Source organism: Pleuronectes platessa, chromosome 6 (assembly GCF_947347685.1).
Source record: "Pleuronectes platessa chromosome 6, fPlePla1.1, whole genome shotgun sequence".
Taxonomy (NCBI): domain Eukaryota; kingdom Metazoa; phylum Chordata; class Actinopteri; order Pleuronectiformes; family Pleuronectidae; genus Pleuronectes; species Pleuronectes platessa.
In genome coordinates this window covers 19,782,155-19,803,296 of record NC_070631.1, presented here as the reverse complement: position 1 = coordinate 19,803,296, position 21,142 = coordinate 19,782,155, and the positions used below count along the sequence as shown (strand labels likewise).

The window sequence follows — 21,142 nt, the reverse complement described above, 5'->3', positions numbered from 1 at the left end:
TCATTACACAAACGCACGCACGCACGCACGCACGCACACACGCACAGACACACAGACAGAGGTGGCAGGTGAGGTGTCAGCATCACTTCAGAGACAGCTTGATGACAATCCAGCTGGAGTCACACTTTTAAAGGTCACACACAGATCACACACACACTTCTTCTCTGTCTGTCTCTCACTCTCTCTCGCACACTCATTACATACACCAGAAATACACACAGCTTTTAATTAAAAGCTGCAATCAAGCTGGCTTCTGCATATATTAACACCTTCCGCAGACGTGATGATGTCATCATACCGCTGAAGTTCGAAAACTCTGGAACACTTAACTAATCCCCGTAACTTGGGCTGGTTGTGAAGAGCTTCAAAGTACATTTAAAAAATGACAAGAAAAAAACTGTGAACGTGCAAATGAGAAAATTATTCACGCTAACATGTCACTTACCTCAGTGTGAGTGGAGAGGCAAGGCTTACTTGTACCAAACTCCATTGTTTGTATTTAATTGGGTAAAGGGATGCGTATGTAACTAACTGCTGTAATTTTATTAAAGCATCTCTATTGGAGTGTCCTGGTGAACATTTCACCTGTGAATACAGCACTTCCTCTACATATTTTACATTCATTTCTGGGCGATATTAGTTAATACTTTGACCAGGGCCCAAAATTAGTACCCACCCCTATAACAATGAAGAATGACATAAAAAGGGCAATCACCATTGGCAAGTTGCTACTTCGGTGTTGCTATTGGCAGATGGACCAGAGGGTTAATTTTGGACCCTGGCTGTGACTTTGGGCTTGCAGATATTGCTGCTGCTGTTCTAGAGATAATGTTATATAATATTAAAATAAAAATTAATTCTAATCCGAATCAATAAGAGTGGCAGACCAATCATAATCAGAACAAAGACCTCTCTGCCCCATGGGACCTAAAGGGTCACTGTCCTGAGGCTGGCGCTGGCAGTCGGGTTATTCTCTCAGGAGTGAGCAGGTTTAATGGCAAACTTCTTATTGAATTAGGACTTTTCTAGTGTGTCCATTTATTAATTAATGCATTCATCTATCTCTCTCCTTCCTCCTTTTTTGGCTACATAATCTGCAAAGGGCACTTCCCGAGACTCTTCTATTACTTCATTTTAGGGGTGGTAGCCGTCTGACACTTACTCTATTGGGGCAGCACAACTTGAAAATCAGGGAGAATACAGCCTCCCTTTTATATAACTAATCTTAAATAGGTCTGTGAGGATCTAGACATCTGGCTTCTTCCTGCAGTTCTGGGGTCAAGTTCTGAAAAGGAGGCAAAGCCAGATCCATGAGAGGACAGCACCCCCCCCCAGTCGGATCTGAGAGTGGCCCAAGGTGGTTCAACGTTTACATTTCAAACTTATACTAAAGGTAACAGAAGGTAAAAGAGCTGGGTTCAGAGCATGCTAACTATGTCCTCTTTTTTAAATTCTATTATCTTATTTTGTTGCCGATTTCATTCTTCTACTCCTTTTAAATTTGGTATAAATTAGATTCTATTTCAAACTCACCCTCTCAATTGCAGCTAAAATCCAGCTGATTACAGTATTTTGATCAAAATAGGCCAGAGGTTTGTGGCTGCATGCACAGAGAATAGGTCCCTACATTCATATTTTTTTCTGAAACGCCTATTACGACTATTTGCCAAAATGCAAAACCTGGTGAAACTCGAAAAAAGTACTACGGTTTTACTGATCATGTCCATGGAGGTGATGCTGGAGTTTGTGCTCTGCAAATATTATACAAATACTGTAAGATAGTTTCAGTCATGTCATATGTCTTTTCTCATTAATCTGACTTTCAAATTTTTCATTTAGGTAATATGATTGAATTTTGCTTTGTTTCCTCTTTCCCATTTGCAGTAAATAAAAGTGCGTTTATATTTTTTTTATATTTTGGAGTGAAAGACATCATTTGTTTTGATATTCTCAATTATAAAATTATCATAATTTGTTCTTTTGATTTGCAAGTCCTTATAGTTTTGAACCAGCCTGTTCTGGAAGAGGCCTTTCCATGCAGAGTCTTCACTTATCATCTACATAAGCCCCAGTCCACCAGCACTTTCATAAAACAAATGTTTAAGGAACACATAGTACAAAGTCATAAGGTAGAGATGACAGTGACCATCACTTTCTCCACATAACAAACTGTTATCCGTCTTTGGACTTGCAGATCCAGCCCAACAGTGTTACGGCATAATGAGAAAGAGATACAGAGTGAAAGCATTGTCACATTAATTATCATCCTCACCAAAGACACATCTCATATAGACCAAACTCAAAAGATAGGCCCTTTGTAAAGTCACTATAAAAGTAATTGGTAGTCCATAGTAGAACCTGTCAGTTACAGTTAACCATGTGGGCATCTGCAGACAGGAAAAAGAAGAACAGATAAGCTTCATTTAGTTTGTTGGAGGCGAATGGTCCTTGCATTGTGGTGGCAGCTGTTAAAGGGCTTGTGCTCTCATCCCTAAAGGGACGGACTGTAAAATGAAGGAAAGCATTGGGCTCCAGAGAATAATCTGGCCCAGTGTTGAGGCCACTGTGGCCATTTGTCATTGGAGGAGTGTATTCAACTGATGGACCACAGAAAGATGAAATGTTATCGAAATTGTGTATGTACCTTTATATTCAAAAAATTTTAATTAGTTTTTTTGCATGTGTTGGTGTGTGCGTGTGTGTGCATGTGTGTGCGTGTGTGTGCGAATGTATTCGTTCCTCAGACCCTTACTGAGCTGTTTGAGGGTTAAGATTTGGTTTTAGGGTTAAAGCATTTGCACAGTTTGCACTTGACACTTTTTTTTTTTTAAACCTCTATCAATGCAAGCTTTCACGTCAGCATGGAGTTTCTCGGAGCGAGTTTTTCGTCTGACATGGACACATCTAACCAACCAAAATGTGTGTTTTTGACAAGGTCACATCTTGAAGCAATAGTACCAGTTGTAGAAAAAGTTCCTCCACTACTTAGTCTGATCAAAGGTGATGTACCAATTTATTCAATATATTTGTCTTTCGTCAGTGCTCAATTAATTTTGTGTAGGATAACTGCACTAGGATAAGGACCCAGCTCATCGAAGAAAATTGAAACAAACATGCACAGCTGGGACTGTTCAAAAAAACAATCGGAACCTTCCTCAAATTAAATACTCAAGAAAAAATATGATCTTGGCTCCAAATGTTGCAGCGATTCTTCAAACTGTCAGGACCTTAATTAAATCATCATTAACTTAAAGTAAAAAGAGCACCTGGTCATCATTACTTGATGTTGATTCAATCAATCTTTTTCTGAGGCTTTTATTCATCTTTATAATGTATTTATTAAATCTCGTCACTTTTAATGTGAAAAGTCAGATGTGTCGTAATTCATAGTCTATTTCCCAAATATTCATTTTGCCGTTGATGTGCAAAGGTTTTAGGGTTTATAATTAGGCTTATTCAAGTGTTAGGGGCCTAGACATTTAGTTGTGATGTCAAAGATTAGGGTAAGAAGCTAGGAAATGCATAATGTCCTAACAGCTACAGAAGGACAAGACTGTGTCTGGTTGTTTGATAGACAATTGCTTGCCCAAAATGAAAAACTCTGATACTAATCACCATGTGCATGAACTATAGAGGCTGTGTGTGTTATGGAGGCCTGGTCTTACTGTGTTGTGGCAGTCAGCATTGATCAGCTGCAGCAGCTGGCTCTCAAACTTCTCTAGGGACGGCTGGAGGGAGATGGTCAGTCTGCTCAGGGTGAAGGGAAGCATCTTGAGCAGCTGAGGCCTCAGCAGAGCATCTCCTGGTGATAGTGCGAACACGGATTCAGACTATCAGCATGCCATGGCATTTACACAATTATATAATGATAATAATAATAATGGTAAAACCCCTTCTGGGTCTGAAATGGGATTCCACTCCCTCTGGTTTTCTAATTTTGTTTACAGCTCAGTAAAGGCCTGTGGTGCTGGAGCTGCTGTGGAGGAAAACAACTGGAAAATAGGGTTAGGAAATATGTGAAACAAGAGGTGATATATATTCTTGTGTTTTCCTCTGTGTGACCCATTTGTAAAATTCCCCGACCTGCCCCATCATCCAAATAAAATGTATAATGGCATCCCAAAAGTACTTGAAACCTGCAGTCAAGTGGAAAACACACGGTTTGGTGCGGTGTTACAGCCGTGATGATTCTACTCATGTGTTATCTTATAAAGTAAAATGAACTCTCCCCCTCTGTGCCAGAGCTTCAGTTTCCAGAAACACTTGTTTCATGGCAGCTTTACTTAATACGTCCGCCCCAATCTGGACTCCAGAGATACTCCACTTCAAATGTCGTATATGTCTGTAGAATTTATGTTCAACCCTTATCCCCTACAGTTGTTGTTTTTTTGCAGCACTAGTCTGTGTGGAGGCCAATGTCAATCTGTCTGTTTCACTTTGGTCCAGAATGGAATATCTTACGGTTGGACACATAGTGATGAATCAAATAAAATAGAAATACCTTACTGTTATTGTGTTGTAAAAAACAACAAAATGAAGAATAATCACCAGGTCTGTGCATAAAAGTTAAATAAAGTTAAACCAACACATTTCACAAATAACATTATAATAATAATATTTTAAAAGAAACCCTAATATTGATAAGTGTATATTCAGCAGATTGCACAGTCAACAGTAGCTATTTATTACACATGTCACAATAATTACTATACAATAGTTATTGTTAAATAAACAATGAAACTAATGCAGCTGGTGATCCCTCAACGTTTACACTACAGCTTCAAAAGCTTTTAAAGGGGTGACTATGTAATCTGCTGTACCTTGCAATCCACTGAGCTCTGAGCAAATACTTGTTCATTTGTCCCATAGTTTGGTTTATCTACTATGGTTTGGTTTTCTTTGGAATCAGCATGAACTGTAGAGTCCTTGGGGGATACTTTACTAGGCCTGTTTTTACATCACTGCGAAACTTAGCAGGTTATTGACAAAGAGTAGAGCCCATAAAAGTTCTATGAAATAGTCTGGAGAGTAATAGAGGGTGAAAGAAAATTATTTCTGCTGCTGAACTTTTAAGAGGTGTGAATTCACCCAAAAAGAAAAGGACTATAGTTGAGGAAATGGTGAGAACCAAGGTTGTCATCTTAACAAAAAGCGCAGTGATTAAATTATATATAATTATAATGGCGTATGGTCCTGATCAGAGAGTTCAGATTGTTCTCCCAGACACTTTCTAGCCATGTCAATGCCTACTTAACACATCTGGCAGCCGTTCATTATTTATAGAAGTGTAATTACAATTGCAAGTCTGGGTTTAATATAAGCAGCAGCTGCAGAGGTGCAAGTGAGTCACCTGTGACAGAAACTTAAATCTCCCACCTTCACTGACAGCCAGATGGCCACTCAGAGGTGTACTCATTTGAACTGCTAGTTTACGCTTCAGCTGATGCAGCGCAGAGTGAAAGAATATGCGGTGTGAGTGTGTGGTAGGGAGGATGTAAATTTGCAATGAAAACTGTATGGCAGTGTATACACAAAATACTTTCTGTCAAGCATCATTTATTGTCATATGAATGCTCCTTTATGGAGAGATTAATGATGAAACACACCCTTTTCTTGGCAGTAAACCTCGGCCCCACTCATAGGTGGTAAATTGCTGGAATATCTGTCAAAACATTCGAGGAAAACTTATGCCAAAAAATAATGAAGAATCCAGGTCCAGGCCCTCAATATGGTTTGAGAAATGTCAAAGGTCTTTATTTAAAAAGGGCTTGAAGCTTTTAAAAACAATCAGGGTTTACTGACACAGTGTCATTATTTCCAGTCACTACAGAACCCCCTAATTATGCAAACATTTTTTTAGGACTATGGGAGGAACAACACCTCTTTTCACAATAACCCATTTAAAGAAAGAATTATTTGGTGGGGCAGATACATTGATGATGTCATTTTGTTCTTTTAGGCGTCAGAAATAGTGCTTCTAAATTTCCATGCTTACACAAACAGCTTAAATGAACATCTTAAATTGAGTTTGGAATATGACCTACAAGTCATTCACTTTTTGGACCTATGGATCTCAAAGGATGACAAAGATTATCTGCACACCTCCATCTTTAGAAAAGCCACTGACCTAAACACTGTATTGTGTGAAGACAGTTTTTACCTGCCATGGCTTATTAATAATATCCCATTTGGACAAATTCAGAGACTAATATGTATATGTGACTCTGATCAGGATTTCCACATTCAATCAATGGACATGCATTAGCGCTTCAGAGAAAGAGGGTACCAAGCCCGGATTCTCACCCGGGCTCACAACAGAGCTCTGTCACTTGAGAGGAGGAAGTAGCTCAGACAGCAGCGGGACTTCCTCCATTTTGTTTATTGTGTTCATTGTCTCATTCCCCTAGAGGCCAAGAAAAATGCTAAATGTGGGAGTACCTTATCTTTTCCATTGTCCATATTTTTGTATTGTGCAATGATCCTAGAAGCCAGGTAAAATACTGCATGTTTTCACTTTGCCAACCTGTAGTGACTGCAGATACTAACTCTTTGTCTCTGTGTGTCAGTACAAACTGATGAAGGCATCAGCCGAGACGTGTTTGTGTATTTTAAAGCTTCAAGCCCACTGAAATAAAGGCCTTTTACAGTTTTCAAACCACTTAGAGGGCCTGGACCTGGATTCTTCATGCCATTATTTTTGCACATAAGTTTTCCTCAGATATTTTGACATGTATTCCCTTCCATGAGCACCAGTGGTTTCTGGGACACCAGTTGAGCTCCTGCCGCCTCTTTCTTTGCTGGAATATCTATTCCTTACCCATTGATATTAGCGCCTGCGTAAAATAATCCAACATAACTGTTTCCATTTGGATCCCTGGGGTAAACTGAAGTCAGAAGAAAACATCTCAGCCAGTGGATGGAGTGGGAAAGTCCCACGTAACCCCTTTCAGAAACAACAAAGCGAAAATAGCCAGTGTGATTTTAATCTCTTCAAAAGTAATGTAGCCATCAGGCGTTTCATTGCAGCCCTCGTCTGCGGAGAGCAGAATGCTGCATGAATATCAAGACGGTGGCTGTGGTCTTAAAAGGCAGCTTAGGTCTCCGCTGCTCACACCCCAGAACATGAAGAGGATTAGCCAGCTACCATACCAACCACTGACTCCCAATGATTATAGCTCTGCGCTGTCAGACTTCATTACATTCCCCCTTAGAAACTTACTTCCTAAGTACTGCAGACTTTTCAACTTCTGATGGAGCCAAGTTTGTGAAAAGCCCACTTCCAGGTGTGAGTTGGTTCCCATTTTTAAGTATTCTGTAAAGGTGCCTGTCGAATTCTAAAGTGAGCTGAGGTGACTGAAAACATTTTGGTTCAAGTAATTGTGAATTTTGAAATATTTATTCAAAAGACATAGTCAATAATTGCCAGAATGTTTTAATATTTGACATTAAAAGAAAACAAATTATTTTAACCAGATCTTCAATAACTTTCTGATTGAATTGTAATGAAACTTTTGATTAAACTTTTCGTGAAATAAAGAGTTTGTTTTCCACAGAAAAATTCCCTCCAATGTTCCCTATATTTTTTATGAATTTGTCTTTGAATATAATTTCGCTGTGATTATAAATGTGCGTAAACTCAACTAAACTTTCAGTACTATTTACACCATTAGATTTAGTTGTCCGGTAAACTTTAGATGGGAACAGACACTCTACAAATGACCCTGTGATCACATCCAAACAGAAACTAATATAAAAATGTCCTAAATGGTGTTGTGTATTGAAATCTGACTAACATGAATTCATATTTTCAATCATGGCAAAGCAAAAATATGTCTTTAACCACCATTTTCAACCATTTGGCTCATTTCTAATGCGTGCCACCAGCAAATTTGATACTAGTCATATAAAGCAAGTGTGTTTAACATCATCTTAATGAGAATTTAAGGACAACCACCCAATCAGACTGCAAACAGTTTTAATTCATTAACACAGAATCATGTTATGGACCTGCTGGCAAAACCAACTAAACTAGACTTCTTACACAGTTTTCCTGTTTTTGAAAGTTTTTATTATATGTTGAACTTTTTCAAATTGTGCCAACCTCTCGCCCAATGTGATGGAACCCCCCCCCCCCCCCCAGCCCATGACATTCCTCTACTGTTGTAAGCTGAGGCCAAAAAGTGTTATTCTTGGACCCAACGCTTTCCCAGTGATTTGAACTTTACCTGTTGGAGAAGCTGCGAGCCCGGGAATGTTCTCATCTCCGGATACAAGGACATTCTCTGGAAGGAGGTGCATCATGGAAACCAATGCAGGATGTTTTTTTACCACACAGTCCAAATGTGTGCCATCTATAGTCTTCAAAAGACTGCGGTCTGAAAAAAAAAACGACACATCATATAACATATGTATGTCAAATATTTCATTTGCATTTTGAACACAATTAGGTTTGATCTGATATCCCACGACACCATCACTCCCTACCCAGTCACAGAACTGTCATCCATCTCCTTGGTCTCATATTTCCACAGACGCACTGCGTCACCTGACAACATGACGCCTAACATGCAAACACTTCCATTTTTCAATATTTAATTTGCCTGTTTTTGACCTCGGTGCAGCGTTCCATTACACTGCGCAAGTCATTTTCCAAGGCTCAACAGAAATGCCAAACATTCAGCTTGGAAAACATGTTCCACCGGAGGAGCGCTGCACCACATACTAGGCAGGAGGCATGTGCAATGAGGTAGACACTCTCATCTTTCAAGCAGGTCACCCAGTGACAAGTGACAGCCCACAATTCCCACCATTAACACAAAGCACCGACCATTTGGAGGCTGAGCAGTTTGATGTTTGATGCGCTGCATAGGTTGGCTTCCATCAAGCCTGAACCGCGTCGCAATCTTTCAGTCTGACAGGGTTAATGATTCCATCCTCTAATGGCACCAGTGACAATCAATACAGGAAACTCCATTCACTCCCATAAGGTGTTTCAACAAGCTGACAGTAGACAATCTGAAGACGGGTCGTTATAGATGGTGTAATGGAGGTGATGTCCGAGAGCAGTTAAGTGATGGGTTTAATTATTATCAACGTAAACAGTGGTGTAAAGATAACGGCTGAACTCACACAAACAGCAGTTTGGTGGAAAAATACCGGAAACTGAGGACTAGCAACCTTAATATTATTAACAGCTTTTTCAACTACCTCCTATAACCACAGCAACCACTGAGAGAGCAGAAACGACTCTAGAGCTACTTTTATTTTGGTATCTGAGAACCCAGAATTATACATACTAACAACAAATATAGACATTACATAGCAAAAACAGTTTTACTTAAAAATTATCACATATGAGCTCTGTCCCAATTCTGGGACCGCGTAGACCAAACTAACTAAAATGAGACGGTGTAATCTAGAGATGATTTCTGAGATCTGCATCCCCGGCTTGTCCCAAACTTACCGCTGTCACCTAGCAACAGAGGTGCAGTTAGCCATGATGCGAAAGTTTTAATGCCCCTTGTTCTTTTATCGTATTTACCGTTAGAAGTTTGGTTGAGTTGAAGCTTGTCTCACATATAAAAATAAAGGATTGGACATCTCATCGCTGGCTGACTCAATTATCTCTTTGAAAAACTGTTGACAATTATAGCCTACAGAAGGAGACAGATGCAAGATTGCCTACGACCCAATTTGGAGCGACCTCATCAGAAAGATTGATGACTGAAAATTTCTGCGACTTAATTAGTGACCGCAGGGGATATATATAAAAGGATATACCGAATATACTGTGCATTTAGTACTGTGCAAAAAGTTTCTGAACTATAAATAAAGCGGTCAAAGTTTGGAATCGTTTTTTGAATGGTTCACTTCATATAAAGTACACTGAGCTAAATCAATCGTTGTTCGTTGTGAAGATTCTTTGCCTTCAAAACAGCACAAATTCTGAGTGCACAGTTTTTTTAAGGCACTTGGTTGTTTGAAGTGTCTTTGGGAGTTTGCCTCAGCTCTTCTGTGGCTTTGGTCTGTCTCAGTGTTTTTCTGTCTCTTCATGTAATCCCACGCTGACTCTGTGACTTTGAGACGTGGGCTCTATGGGGGGCCTCCCCATCTGTTGCAGGACTCCTTGTTCCTCTTATGGCTGAGCATTGTTCTTTATGACCCTGGCTGTGTGTGTTTGGGGTCATTATTGGGCTGCAGAATGAATTTGGAACTGATCAGATGCCTCCCTGATAGATAATGACTGAAACGTCTGCACAGACGTTGGTCTGCAAATATTAAATATTCAGAGAGAAAATACAGTTTCACTCTACAGACCACTAGACACATTTGATGGAAATGTTCAAATGTGTGAATACAATATGATATGAAAAAGAGTATCTACAACACAGTTACCAATAAGAGCCACTTCAGAGGCTGGTCATCTTTTTCACTTCATGCTCTGTGTTACATACGAGACACTGTCGGAGGCTCGTGAGAGAGCTGGATTGCTTCAATTCTTCAAGCACTAGGGGGCAGGACTCTCCCCTCGCAGCAAGAAAGTTCCCGATTAAAATTCCAGGTCGGCTGGGCTCATTCTGTTCTCCCTGTGTCTAGGGAGGTTTCCTCAGGGCACTCCTCCTGTTGACTCTAAATTGAACAATGGTGGGAATATGTGCGTATCTATATGTTTTATGCTGCCGATATCCCGGTGACCTGTCCAGTGTGAGCCCGGCCTTTCACCCAAAGATACCTCAGATTGGCTTGGTGAAGAAAAATTACACAAGATTCCACATTCTGGAAGAAAAACTGCTAAATATACAGAAAACTTGTTTGTTTTTTACTTGAGGGAGAGTTAATAAATCCCAATTAAATTAGGAAAAGCCAATTGGCTCAAAGCTATAATGTCAATTTCTATTTTAGAAATGCTTTCATCCAATTCCGGGGCAGAGACAGTGTTTTTATCTTGAAAGGGACTGAGAAGGGAAAATGATGATGGAGTACATCCCTGTATTCTCCTCCCCGACCCAGTCCATGACTCATGCCAGCCAAACCCTTAAACTCTTCAAGAGTTAACTTGCTACAAAAAGTGCTTACATCTTTAAGTCAAAAAAGGAAAATGGTTTGGGGAAATCTCTGAGGTTGCAGCTCAGCTTCCATTCTGTTCTACAAACATTTCAGCAGTGACAGCAGCTTTCAACGTGGAAGCGTTTCGTACCGTGAAACACATAAGAAAGTAGGATGGGTTTGAAAAGAGAGGAAAAAAATCAAGCAGAACTTTCCTTACACAGATGGTGCCCAGGTGTCTGCAACTTTTTCATCATTTATTTCTCGTTATTCATTATGCATCAAGCTTGGGTTTCAGTCAGATGTTGTGCATAGATTAGAAAACTACCCCAAAATGTCCTTACAGCAGTGGCGTGGTACCTCAGAGTCAGTTGGCAAGAGATGAACCAAAGAAACAGAGGGGGGAAGAAAATGGATGAGCATCAGACAAAAATAAGCTGTGGTCCTGGGAGAAGAAAATAAAAGATGAGATGAGTGATTTTGGAAAAGGGTTCTAGTGCCAAGTTAGGTAAGACTGAAGGACGGTGACTTGCAAGATTTGTTTATTTCTATATTTGGTACAAAGCAAAGGAGGCCTTTACAATCTAGTGGCCCTATTGTTGATTGTGCGTCATTTACATTCTTCAATTTAAATGTAAAGTTTGCACTTTCAGCTTCATAGAAACAATCGAACCTGATTTTTCCTTTGGAATGAGGACAGGCCACGTTTACGTTCTACATTAAGTAGCACAATATGTTGTGGGTCAGGTGAAATAAAAAACACATATACAATCCTGTCAAATGAAATTAAAAACAAAATCAATAGTGATGTATATTGTTTACCACTCAAATCCCCTGCCACTGCATCTACAGTATATTGTAACAGTGAATCCTGCAGTCAAAGACAGGTTGGCCAGAGAGTTAAGAAAGCTACTGGCAGTGCTGGTAAGATAAACTGTTAACAGTGTGATAGGAACTACCTAAAAAGAAAGAAACCATCCTTAGGAAAAATGCATTTGACTTATACTATGATGTTTTAGTTTGGTCCATACCCCATCCAATAACATGAGGAGAAAATCAAGACGATTTGGCTTCACTTTGTCCATCTCTATATACAGTCTATTGGACTACCTGATTGTAAAGGCAGTGATTGAAAGGAAGAAGAATGTATTACAGATGAGGGAGACACCTCATTAGTGATAGTATCAGATGAGAGAGAGAGAGAGAGAGAGAGAGAGAGAGAGATTCAGAGTGAGGGAGAGCAGGGCCTGGTGCGCCCCCATCAGCTTAGTTTTACTCAATGCAATGAACTCATAATCTGTGTCCAGTTTTCTAAATTGCTCTGATGAAGTCCGTAGTGCGTTTGAAATGCTAAGTTTCCTCATGAAATATAAAGTTCATCAGTTCTGTGCTGCACTGGCTTGTCTCAAATAACTGGGTGAATTGTTCAGCTTGTATATATCAATCTGGGGCCCTTTGAAGTTAAACTTCATTATGTTTGTTGGAGGTTTGAAGTTCACCCAAACAGCAATAAAGCTTGGTGTAGGTGGTGAAAACAAACATTCACATCAGGTGGGAACCATTACAGACAAATATATGGAAAACCCATCAAAATACCTTCCACAGAGTGGCATATTAGAGATGATAAGCTTCATGGTGCTGCCTTCCTGTCCCCCACACAGGGATGACCCACATGAAGGCCACGAGCGTCACTCTAACAATGAAATTGCTCAGCATTCTGCCAGTGTTGCTGGAGGGTTAAACTCTTCTCCATGCACCTTGGAAGTAGGTGAAAATGGGCCAGCAACATCCACTCTAGCCCCCTCACAGGCATAAACATTATATTAATGCAGCATGGTGTTGCTTCAAATGAAGATATGTTAATGTGAACCCAATTTCCCATCTGTTTGTTTTCTCATCATGCTAAGAGTACCCCAGAGGACTACCCCATCCTACCCATTTCATTTAGTCTTATCTCTATTCCATCACTCATTTCCTCCCAGTTGGTTGAGAGGAGAAGCTTTGCTCACGCCAAACAGCCTCCTGCTCCCCTTCGCGCTCGTTCTCTCCTCTCAAATTTGCCTCCCATCTTTTAAGACTTTAGAAAAGCACCAAGGCAACTTCCTCTCCTATCTTCCCTTCTTCCTTCCTTTCACTATTTCCTGCCTCTTGACCCTGACTTTAGGACGTGTGTGTGTGAGTGTGTGTGTGTGTTTGTGTGTGTGTGTGTCTGCCAGTGGCAGAGAGCCTCGATAGGCAATAGAATTGTGACATCTAGTCATTTTTCAGTCTATTATTTATTTTGGCCTACTCACCTCTTATGTCACAGAACTTACATGTTTGCTGGATCTTTGATCATCCTCCGCTGTTCTCTACCCACTCACCTGCCCCTGCTGTTACCAGTTGAACCTCTTTATATACAACCCTGTGTCAACCCTGTATCCCTTTGTTCTCTGAGAGATCTCTTCATGTGCGCTGACTCTTTACCTGTGTAGGACCCTGGAACTTTAGAGTAAAGACCTTGTTGTTTTGAATTTGACTCAACAGTTTGACTGTCTAAACAAGAACTCAACATAACTTGTGCTAAGTGCATTCTGATCATTACCAGCATATGAATGTTTGGGTTCAGTTTATCATACAAAATAAGTCTAAAGGCCGGCACATGCTTCTGCAACTGCGTCGGCGGCTTTTCACGTAGCTGTGTCGCAGGACTCTTTGTCATTCATGCTTCCGTCTTACAAAGTAATTCCCCGCCAGAACTCTAGGCGGAGTAATGTTTTTTGTCGACCTTAGAGACGACTTCTTTCTTCTTCGTCGATTGTTTATTTACATAGCCACTGCGGCTCCTCATAGCCTTTTTCTGGCGGACAAACCAGACAGTGACGGGTTATACAAGTGATCATACTTTCGGACTTCTTCTGCCAAACGCTCTTCTATTTGGTCCATATTCGTTCTTCTAAATCTTCTGTTGTTTCTGCCGGTATTATGGGGCATGAAACCGGAAATGCGTCTCCGGAAAGGATGTAGTTAGCAGACCAATCACATCCCTTGCGGGCTGCGTAAGGCTCGCGGAGCTTTGCCTTATAGTTAGAAAAATGGGCCGATGCACGTAAGGACGTAAGGACAGATACATAAGCACGTAAGGGGCCCGGAAGGGCTCTTGCACTTTCGGGCTCGTGAAAACGCAGAACCATGCGCCGGCCTTTAGTAGACGTTTGTGCCAGATGTTGTTCCTTCCACATGCTCTTGTATTATCACATTTACCAGAATGAGATGGATGTAACGTCACAGTGACATTGACCTTTACCACCATAATCGTATACATTCATCTTTAAATCCAAATGAATATTTGATTCATATTTGAAATTATTCCCTCAAACCATTCCTTTAATAAAGAGTTCCCATGTATGCGATGGACGCACATGTGGACAGATATGTCCGTCTTTATGGATGGACAGACAGACAAAGCCGAGGTAAAGGAAAAATCAGAGCACAAAAATTTGGACAAATGGACAAATTTTCAATGTAGTTGGCACAAACCTAACCCTAACACAATACTTTAAATAAATAGCAGGGCTCATGATTTCCAGTGAATTAAACTGAATCCTTTTTATCAGGTGCCATCTAGAGGCCGACGATTTAAAAAAAACTGTAAATCTTATACAATATTAAATTATGCCCCTTCAAAACGAAGTTAGACAAGTTGTTATAAATGCATCTACAAACACTACTTTAAAGTGAATAACATGTAGGCTGGAATAGAATGAACAATTCAAACATAATGTCCAATTAATTATTTCCCAATCAGTCTATGTCAAATAACAAATAAAAGCACAAATGCCGCTTTAACACAACTTGAATTAACTGACATATGAACTCCAACTCCCATCAACAAAGGTAAAGGTTACTAGAGTGATTTTTATTTTTTTCACATTTTTACACATTTTCTACAAACACAGTTTCCATTTATTTGTCTATTTCTACTGTGACAAGGCCAGTAAAGATATTTTCCATGTGAAATTGCATTAACAAAAAACTACCTTCCATGTAGTGGCAAAGCATGCAGCCTTGACCCTTTTTTCCTTTTATTAGATTTTGCTGCATCTTGCGATGCAAGGAATTCTGAGCAGAGTGTAAAGACAAAGACCACATTTTGCAATGCAAACTTACCTACATGGGCACAGAGAACAATTGCTGGCCTTGGAGGGGAAAACAAGCTCCATTGTGTAAATGAGAGAACCATGGTTTGCTTGAACTTGCCACAAAAGTCCATACAGTGTGTGGCCAGACCACACAGTAAAGACTTATAGTAGTGAGAAGCAATACAAGCTTTCAGGCATCAGAGACACAAGGGACAGAAACAAGCTCATACTATAGCTGGCTTTTCTCAACAAGCAGAGCCTTGCTATCATGATAACTTTCCAAGATTTTATGAAACATGTCTTGGAGCATTTTGAGCCAGGGATGTGTTACTCCAACTGGCTTCCTCATTCACATTTGTGTTCTTTTTAGAACCTGCCTGTAACAACAGATGGGTAACAATACATACAGTAGAATTAACCAACCTGCGGGTAGACATCAAAGACCAGAGAGGGTGTGTAAAGATGTGGATGCAACCTTTTTTTTCTAGTGAAGGGTCCTGAGTGATAACCTTCACCCTGAGGCATTTTGGATTAGTTTCTGTCTGTTGTCTCTGTGAACTTATTAAAACGACATGCTCGGAGCACGTCGTTGACATGACAAGAGCACCTGAGCCAGCCCTGCGTCAGAGACTAAAGCAGGGAAAGAGCAGAGCGGTGGCAGTAAGCTCGTCGAGTTCACAGGGTTTCAGATAAGGTCTGCCGCCCTTTCTTGTTGATTGGCCGCTGAAGGCATTTAGGCTATTTTTGCCAAAGGCTATTTGGCTTTTAGATCCCATGTGCTTCATTTGTTAGCTTAGTATAGCACATATTTAAACAGGCAAGCTCACATGGGGCATCTGACGTCACTGTGACCCCAAAAAAGCCACATACTGGTCACCATGGTACTCACATGTCTTGAGGTCATCGAGAACTTTTTGCACAATGTCATTCACAGCCCCACCGTGCAGGTGATCAAAAATATATTGTGGTAACATGTGTGTTTTTTGTATGAGTCTCAAGCTATAATTTGATTGTCATGTGATCCTAAATGATAGGTTTTCAGTTGTGATAGAGATTAAAAATATAAGTTGCTTAGAGGTTCAGTGTGTTAGATTTAAATGAAAGTGTTTAATCATATAAATTGTACGAATGGTTGTTTTCTTTACCCTAGAATGGGCCCTTTATATTTAAATATTCAGGTGCAACATGCAACTTCACCAATAGATGTAGAGCAAGTCGTCCTCTAACCAATCCCACTCTTCCCCATGCTGATGTGTCCTTGGGATGATACTTAACCCTCAATTCCCTTCTAATAAAGAGAAGTGCTGCATATAACTGCACTGTATGAATGTGTGTGTGAATGGGTCCTTGGTAAAAAAAAAACTGCAGTGCAAAGAGATCATTAAGACTAGAAAAGCACTATATAATTTCAAACCATTAACTATTTGAATCTACAGAGGATAATGTGGGAATAAATCTATAAACATGATTGTTAATAGTCTTCAGATAATTTTACAGTTTTTCCTTGTCAGCAAACGTGTCTATGTGGGCGCGACTAAAAATAACATTTACTGCTTCCGTGACTGTGCCTGGACTGTGAGGGTTAGAATGGCTTCAAAGGTCTATGTAAAGTATAATTTATTATACTTTAATACTTTAATTATTCGTTATCTATACATGCTCTCAACGAGCTCATGCAAACCAAATTTGTATAAGCCCAAAACCATTCATGTTGATACATATTCATGCACACAAAACACCCAGAGTTGAATAAACAAAACCACATGTTTTTAGCTTTCTGTGTCCATTTTCAGCTCATTATTGCTTTCCGTTTGATACACACAGAAACGGACAGAGTTCATTTCATCCATTCACATCTTCTGAAAGCTTAGGTATAGCTTTGGTTCCTGCTGCTTCATAAACAGATGAAGCAGCAGGAACCATGGAGGGCAGTGATGCTTCAAGTTTCAAGAATGAAATTTCAACAATAGTGAACTTTTTTGAAGATTCACAGCGAGTGAGTGGGTGTGTTGGTGACGTTTCTGTCATGCAACTGACGCAAAAAAAATAAAATAAAACAATGTGATTTAAAAGCTTTTGGCCGTGAGGGTCAACGCAGGAACAGAAATCGCGATCTCCACAGCAAAATGTATTCATCATGTCCTGTTTCCTCAATGCTCTACCCAGGCGCCATCCCTCCTCTGAAGGCTCTGGAGATGGTGAGCACATCTGACTTGAAGAATCTCCCATATTCTTCATATGTGATGGAGTTAATGTCTGAATACCACATCGTTTGAAACGGACTTATCTCTTTCCGTACATAAAAGCATCATAATTTAACCCTTGAAGTCATCTTGTTATACAAGTATTAGGCAGCACAGTCCATTGTAATGATGATGGTGTATGATGTTTGCTATCTCTTTATTATGGTAAGCATGTTAAAAAACAGCTATTTATAGTTTAATTTCACTCCCTTTATTCAATTAAACTTTTAACCCCAACTTCATTTGCAACAGATCAAGAAATAATGAAGATATTATTCTTATCGGGAGCCGCAGCGTTTTCAAAAACAAAGTCTGGAAACTGAATAATATGAAATTTCTTATGAATAAAGACTTTTTTTTTAAAGTCAGGCTCCAGGGCATATTTTCTCATTATAATTTTTTAACACAATCAGACATGAATGACCGCTATAGGGAAATGTACTTATTTCCCTGTAACACAGAAAAGCTTGAGATACTTGTTCCACGGCACAAATTCACACTCAAAATGTTTCACATCAAGCAGCAGATATGGGGACTATGTCCCTGTCACAGTGGATGAGAATAAAAGTGATAGAAAGAAATGAAAAAGCGCAACAGCAAGAGTGACAGCAATATGGCCTTTCAAACAGAAAGCCAATGTTCCACTAAACAACAGGCATGAAGTTAATAATTCAGCAAGCATAACAGTCCGTTTGAGAGAAAGTTTTCTAATATTCATGTGACATGATAGCCAAGACAGGAACTCCTGCTCTCGCTGGGCACGGTGTTATTCATACTGCTGGGCACAACAGTGTTTTGTAATTCATAGCCTTGGTTTTAGGCCAAGCGAGAACAGATCTAGACCAACCAAGAGCTTCAGTAGCAAGCTAAATAATTCAAGAGGATTTGTTCTAAAATTCTGAACTGATGTTTGTCTAATACTTAGAAATATTCCAACCAATGGATGGGACCCCCCGCTGCCCAAAAAGAACCAGCCTCACACAAAGCCAGAACTGTCAGCCTTCAACAAAGAGATACACAGTTTATTCACATTCATTCAATCAATCATGAGCTGGAGCTTTCTTCATTACCTACAATGTGTGTAATTATCGGGAATCAGAGAGCAACAATCTTAAAATCATTATGAGAGCTCGGAACTAAACTTGCACATATTCTCTTTGGTGAAAAAAAGCAAAAACATCCATCCTTACATCCATCCATCCATTATCTATACCACTTATCCTTTGAGGTTTGCAGGTGGAGCTGTAGCCAATCCCAACTGACATTGGGTGAGAAGTGACAGGTCGCCTGTGAATCACAGGGCCATCACTAAATGACTATCAATCTATCAGATTCATAGCTTCAATTTAGAGTCTCCAATGATTCGAACCCGAACCACAGTCTTTGGACTGTGGGAGGAGGCTCACGCACACACAGGGAGAACATGCAAACTCCAACCAGAAAGACCCCAGCTAAGATGACACAGCTAATCTAGTTCAAATGTACTAAAACTACAAAGTAGTCATCACTTCTCCACGGCAACTGGGTGTTTATCTTTTCTCTCTTTGAGACAAACCCAACAAGACAACTATCCAAACTCCCATTTAGTTTTTCCTGCAGTAATTTGGTGTTTGATTGTTCTTTGCATTTGTACTTTGTAATTAAGCTTTGAGTGATTGTTGATTAGTTTTATCTTCAGGTTCTCTGTCTGCAAAGCCAAACTGACACAGCACACGTCCAGCTTCATGGATTACTGTCTCTAGAGGTGACATCTGATGACATAATCCCTTCAGGCTGTATGAAGTGCTGCTGAGTCTCTGGTGAGATATTGCATTTGGGAACAGCTCAACTTGCTATAACAAGGTAAAAACACAAATACACCTTTGTTTGCTAACAGTGTTGTTACAGATGTTTGAAGTTGTCAAGGTTGTCACCTCTGACAACAACCATAGCCTCACAGGTCGGAAAACAAACATCGCTAACCCCCACATGTATTGTGGCCCCCCTGTGAGCTTTCCTGTTGCATTGCTTCAGTAACAAAACAACAACTGGACCTTATAAATATTTCAAGAACATAGTGTGTAAGAAAGGTCCTTACAGTCAGCTGTGTCCTTCAGTTGGGGATGAAGGAGGACTCTCGGTGACCCATGGTGTAGATTCAGCCTAAGATGAAGTGAAATCCATGTGAATGACTGAACAACATGTCATTTTGTTTATTTCTTACTCAATAAATTCTGATACTGACAACAATGTGTTCCCTTGTTTTATCACAATTCTTACACATAAAAGTATTTCCACAAATATACTAAAGTGATGGGCACTTATATTGACTGAAAGGTTTGACAATTGTAATTAAACTACAGTGTATAAGGCTAAATAAGATGTCAGTCCTTAGATGATATCCAAAGCGGAATCCCTACACTAAAAATACACCTGTCTACATCCATCTCCTCATGACAAACATCATTAATCCCTAATTGGTGTAATTAGGAACGGACTAATCACCTTCTGTTGCCATCAGCAGCCTGAGCCTCTGGCCTGTTGGTGAAAAGCTCCAGCACAGTGAAGCCTCTGCCCAGGGCCTGCTGGGAACTGTCTGGTCTGGGTGACAACAACACCAGCTCCACAACCACCACTGTGCTGGGCAACCGCAGAGACGTATGGAAGTACAGGACCTGGGGAGACATAAACGTGGCATGAAGAAATAACAATTCCAAAAAAAACACAAATTTATTCAGAATGCAGTTGGTGCTTTTCAATGAGACCTACAGTCTCTGCAGTGAGAAACAAAAGATTTCTAAGGTCTAATCGCGGGCAGCTTTGAATTGAATCAATAAATATATATATGCATATCAAAGAAAGAACAAGATTGGTACACTGCAGGGCGCATACTTCCGCCAAGCAAAATAATATGACATCTGTCTGTCTTGCTCTTACAATAAACTAGAATTACATCGCTGTAGTTTAATACCTCCACCAACCAGTGCTGTTTCTCAGTACATATATTAACTTTTTTCCCAGATTCATATAATATCAGCGTGACCTTTGAGCACTGAAATGTAATCCTTTCATCTCTGAGTCCAAATGAAAACTAAAGAAATTCCCTCAAATCGGTGTAATATATCACATTCAAGAAGCCAAAAACATGTTCCTGAGGCCAACTTGACCTTCTGTTGACCTCTGAGCAATGAAATCAGTTATCAGTAAGTCCTAGAGAACATGTGTGCCAAATTTGAAAGAATCTGATCTCCATCGATCCCTTTAGTCCAACTGAATGTTTGTGCCAAATGTTAAAGGATTCCTCAATGGAGTAACAGAGATATCACCCTCAAAAGCCAAAAAATTATACTTTGTGAAGCCACTTGCCTTGAGCTTTGACCACCAAAATGAAGAAATTCTCTCAAGACGTTCTTGAGATATCATGTTGACAGGAATGAGATGGACAGACAACCCGAAAACATATTGCTATGGGCCTCTGGCTGGCACCGGCAAGGTGGCAAAATAAGAGGAAAAGGGAATAATTGTTAAAAATTTTAAAATGTCATTATAAATATTATGAATATTTCTGATTTTCTACATCAAGATCAATTGATGAAAATGTTGAAAAATTCCCTATTTCATAATTGGAAGAAAAACAAATAAAATAATCCTGTATCCTATCCAAAATGTCTCAGCTTCTGTCCTGGCCCATGCCCCACTCCTCTACCAAGTTTGGTGCAAATCCATTGAGCATTTTTTATCTAATCCAGCTGA

At 39.9% G+C, this 21,142-nt stretch overlaps 1 protein-coding gene across 1 annotated transcript in view; it reads right to left on the bottom strand.

Moving 5' to 3' along the window:
- Positions 1-21,142, bottom strand: part of nphp4 (nephronophthisis 4) — a 161,149-nt gene that overhangs the window by 119,810 nt on the left and 20,197 nt on the right. The window contains exons 3-6 of the mRNA XM_053425872.1: positions 19,895-20,064; positions 19,488-19,552; positions 8,226-8,375; positions 3,666-3,802 (exon numbers count right to left, since the gene is read on the bottom strand). Of these exons, the coding sequence (XP_053281847.1) occupies positions 3,666-3,802; positions 8,226-8,375; positions 19,488-19,552; positions 19,895-20,064 (522 nt within the window). The remainder of the gene's footprint in view (positions 1-3,665; positions 3,803-8,225; positions 8,376-19,487; positions 19,553-19,894; positions 20,065-21,142) is intronic.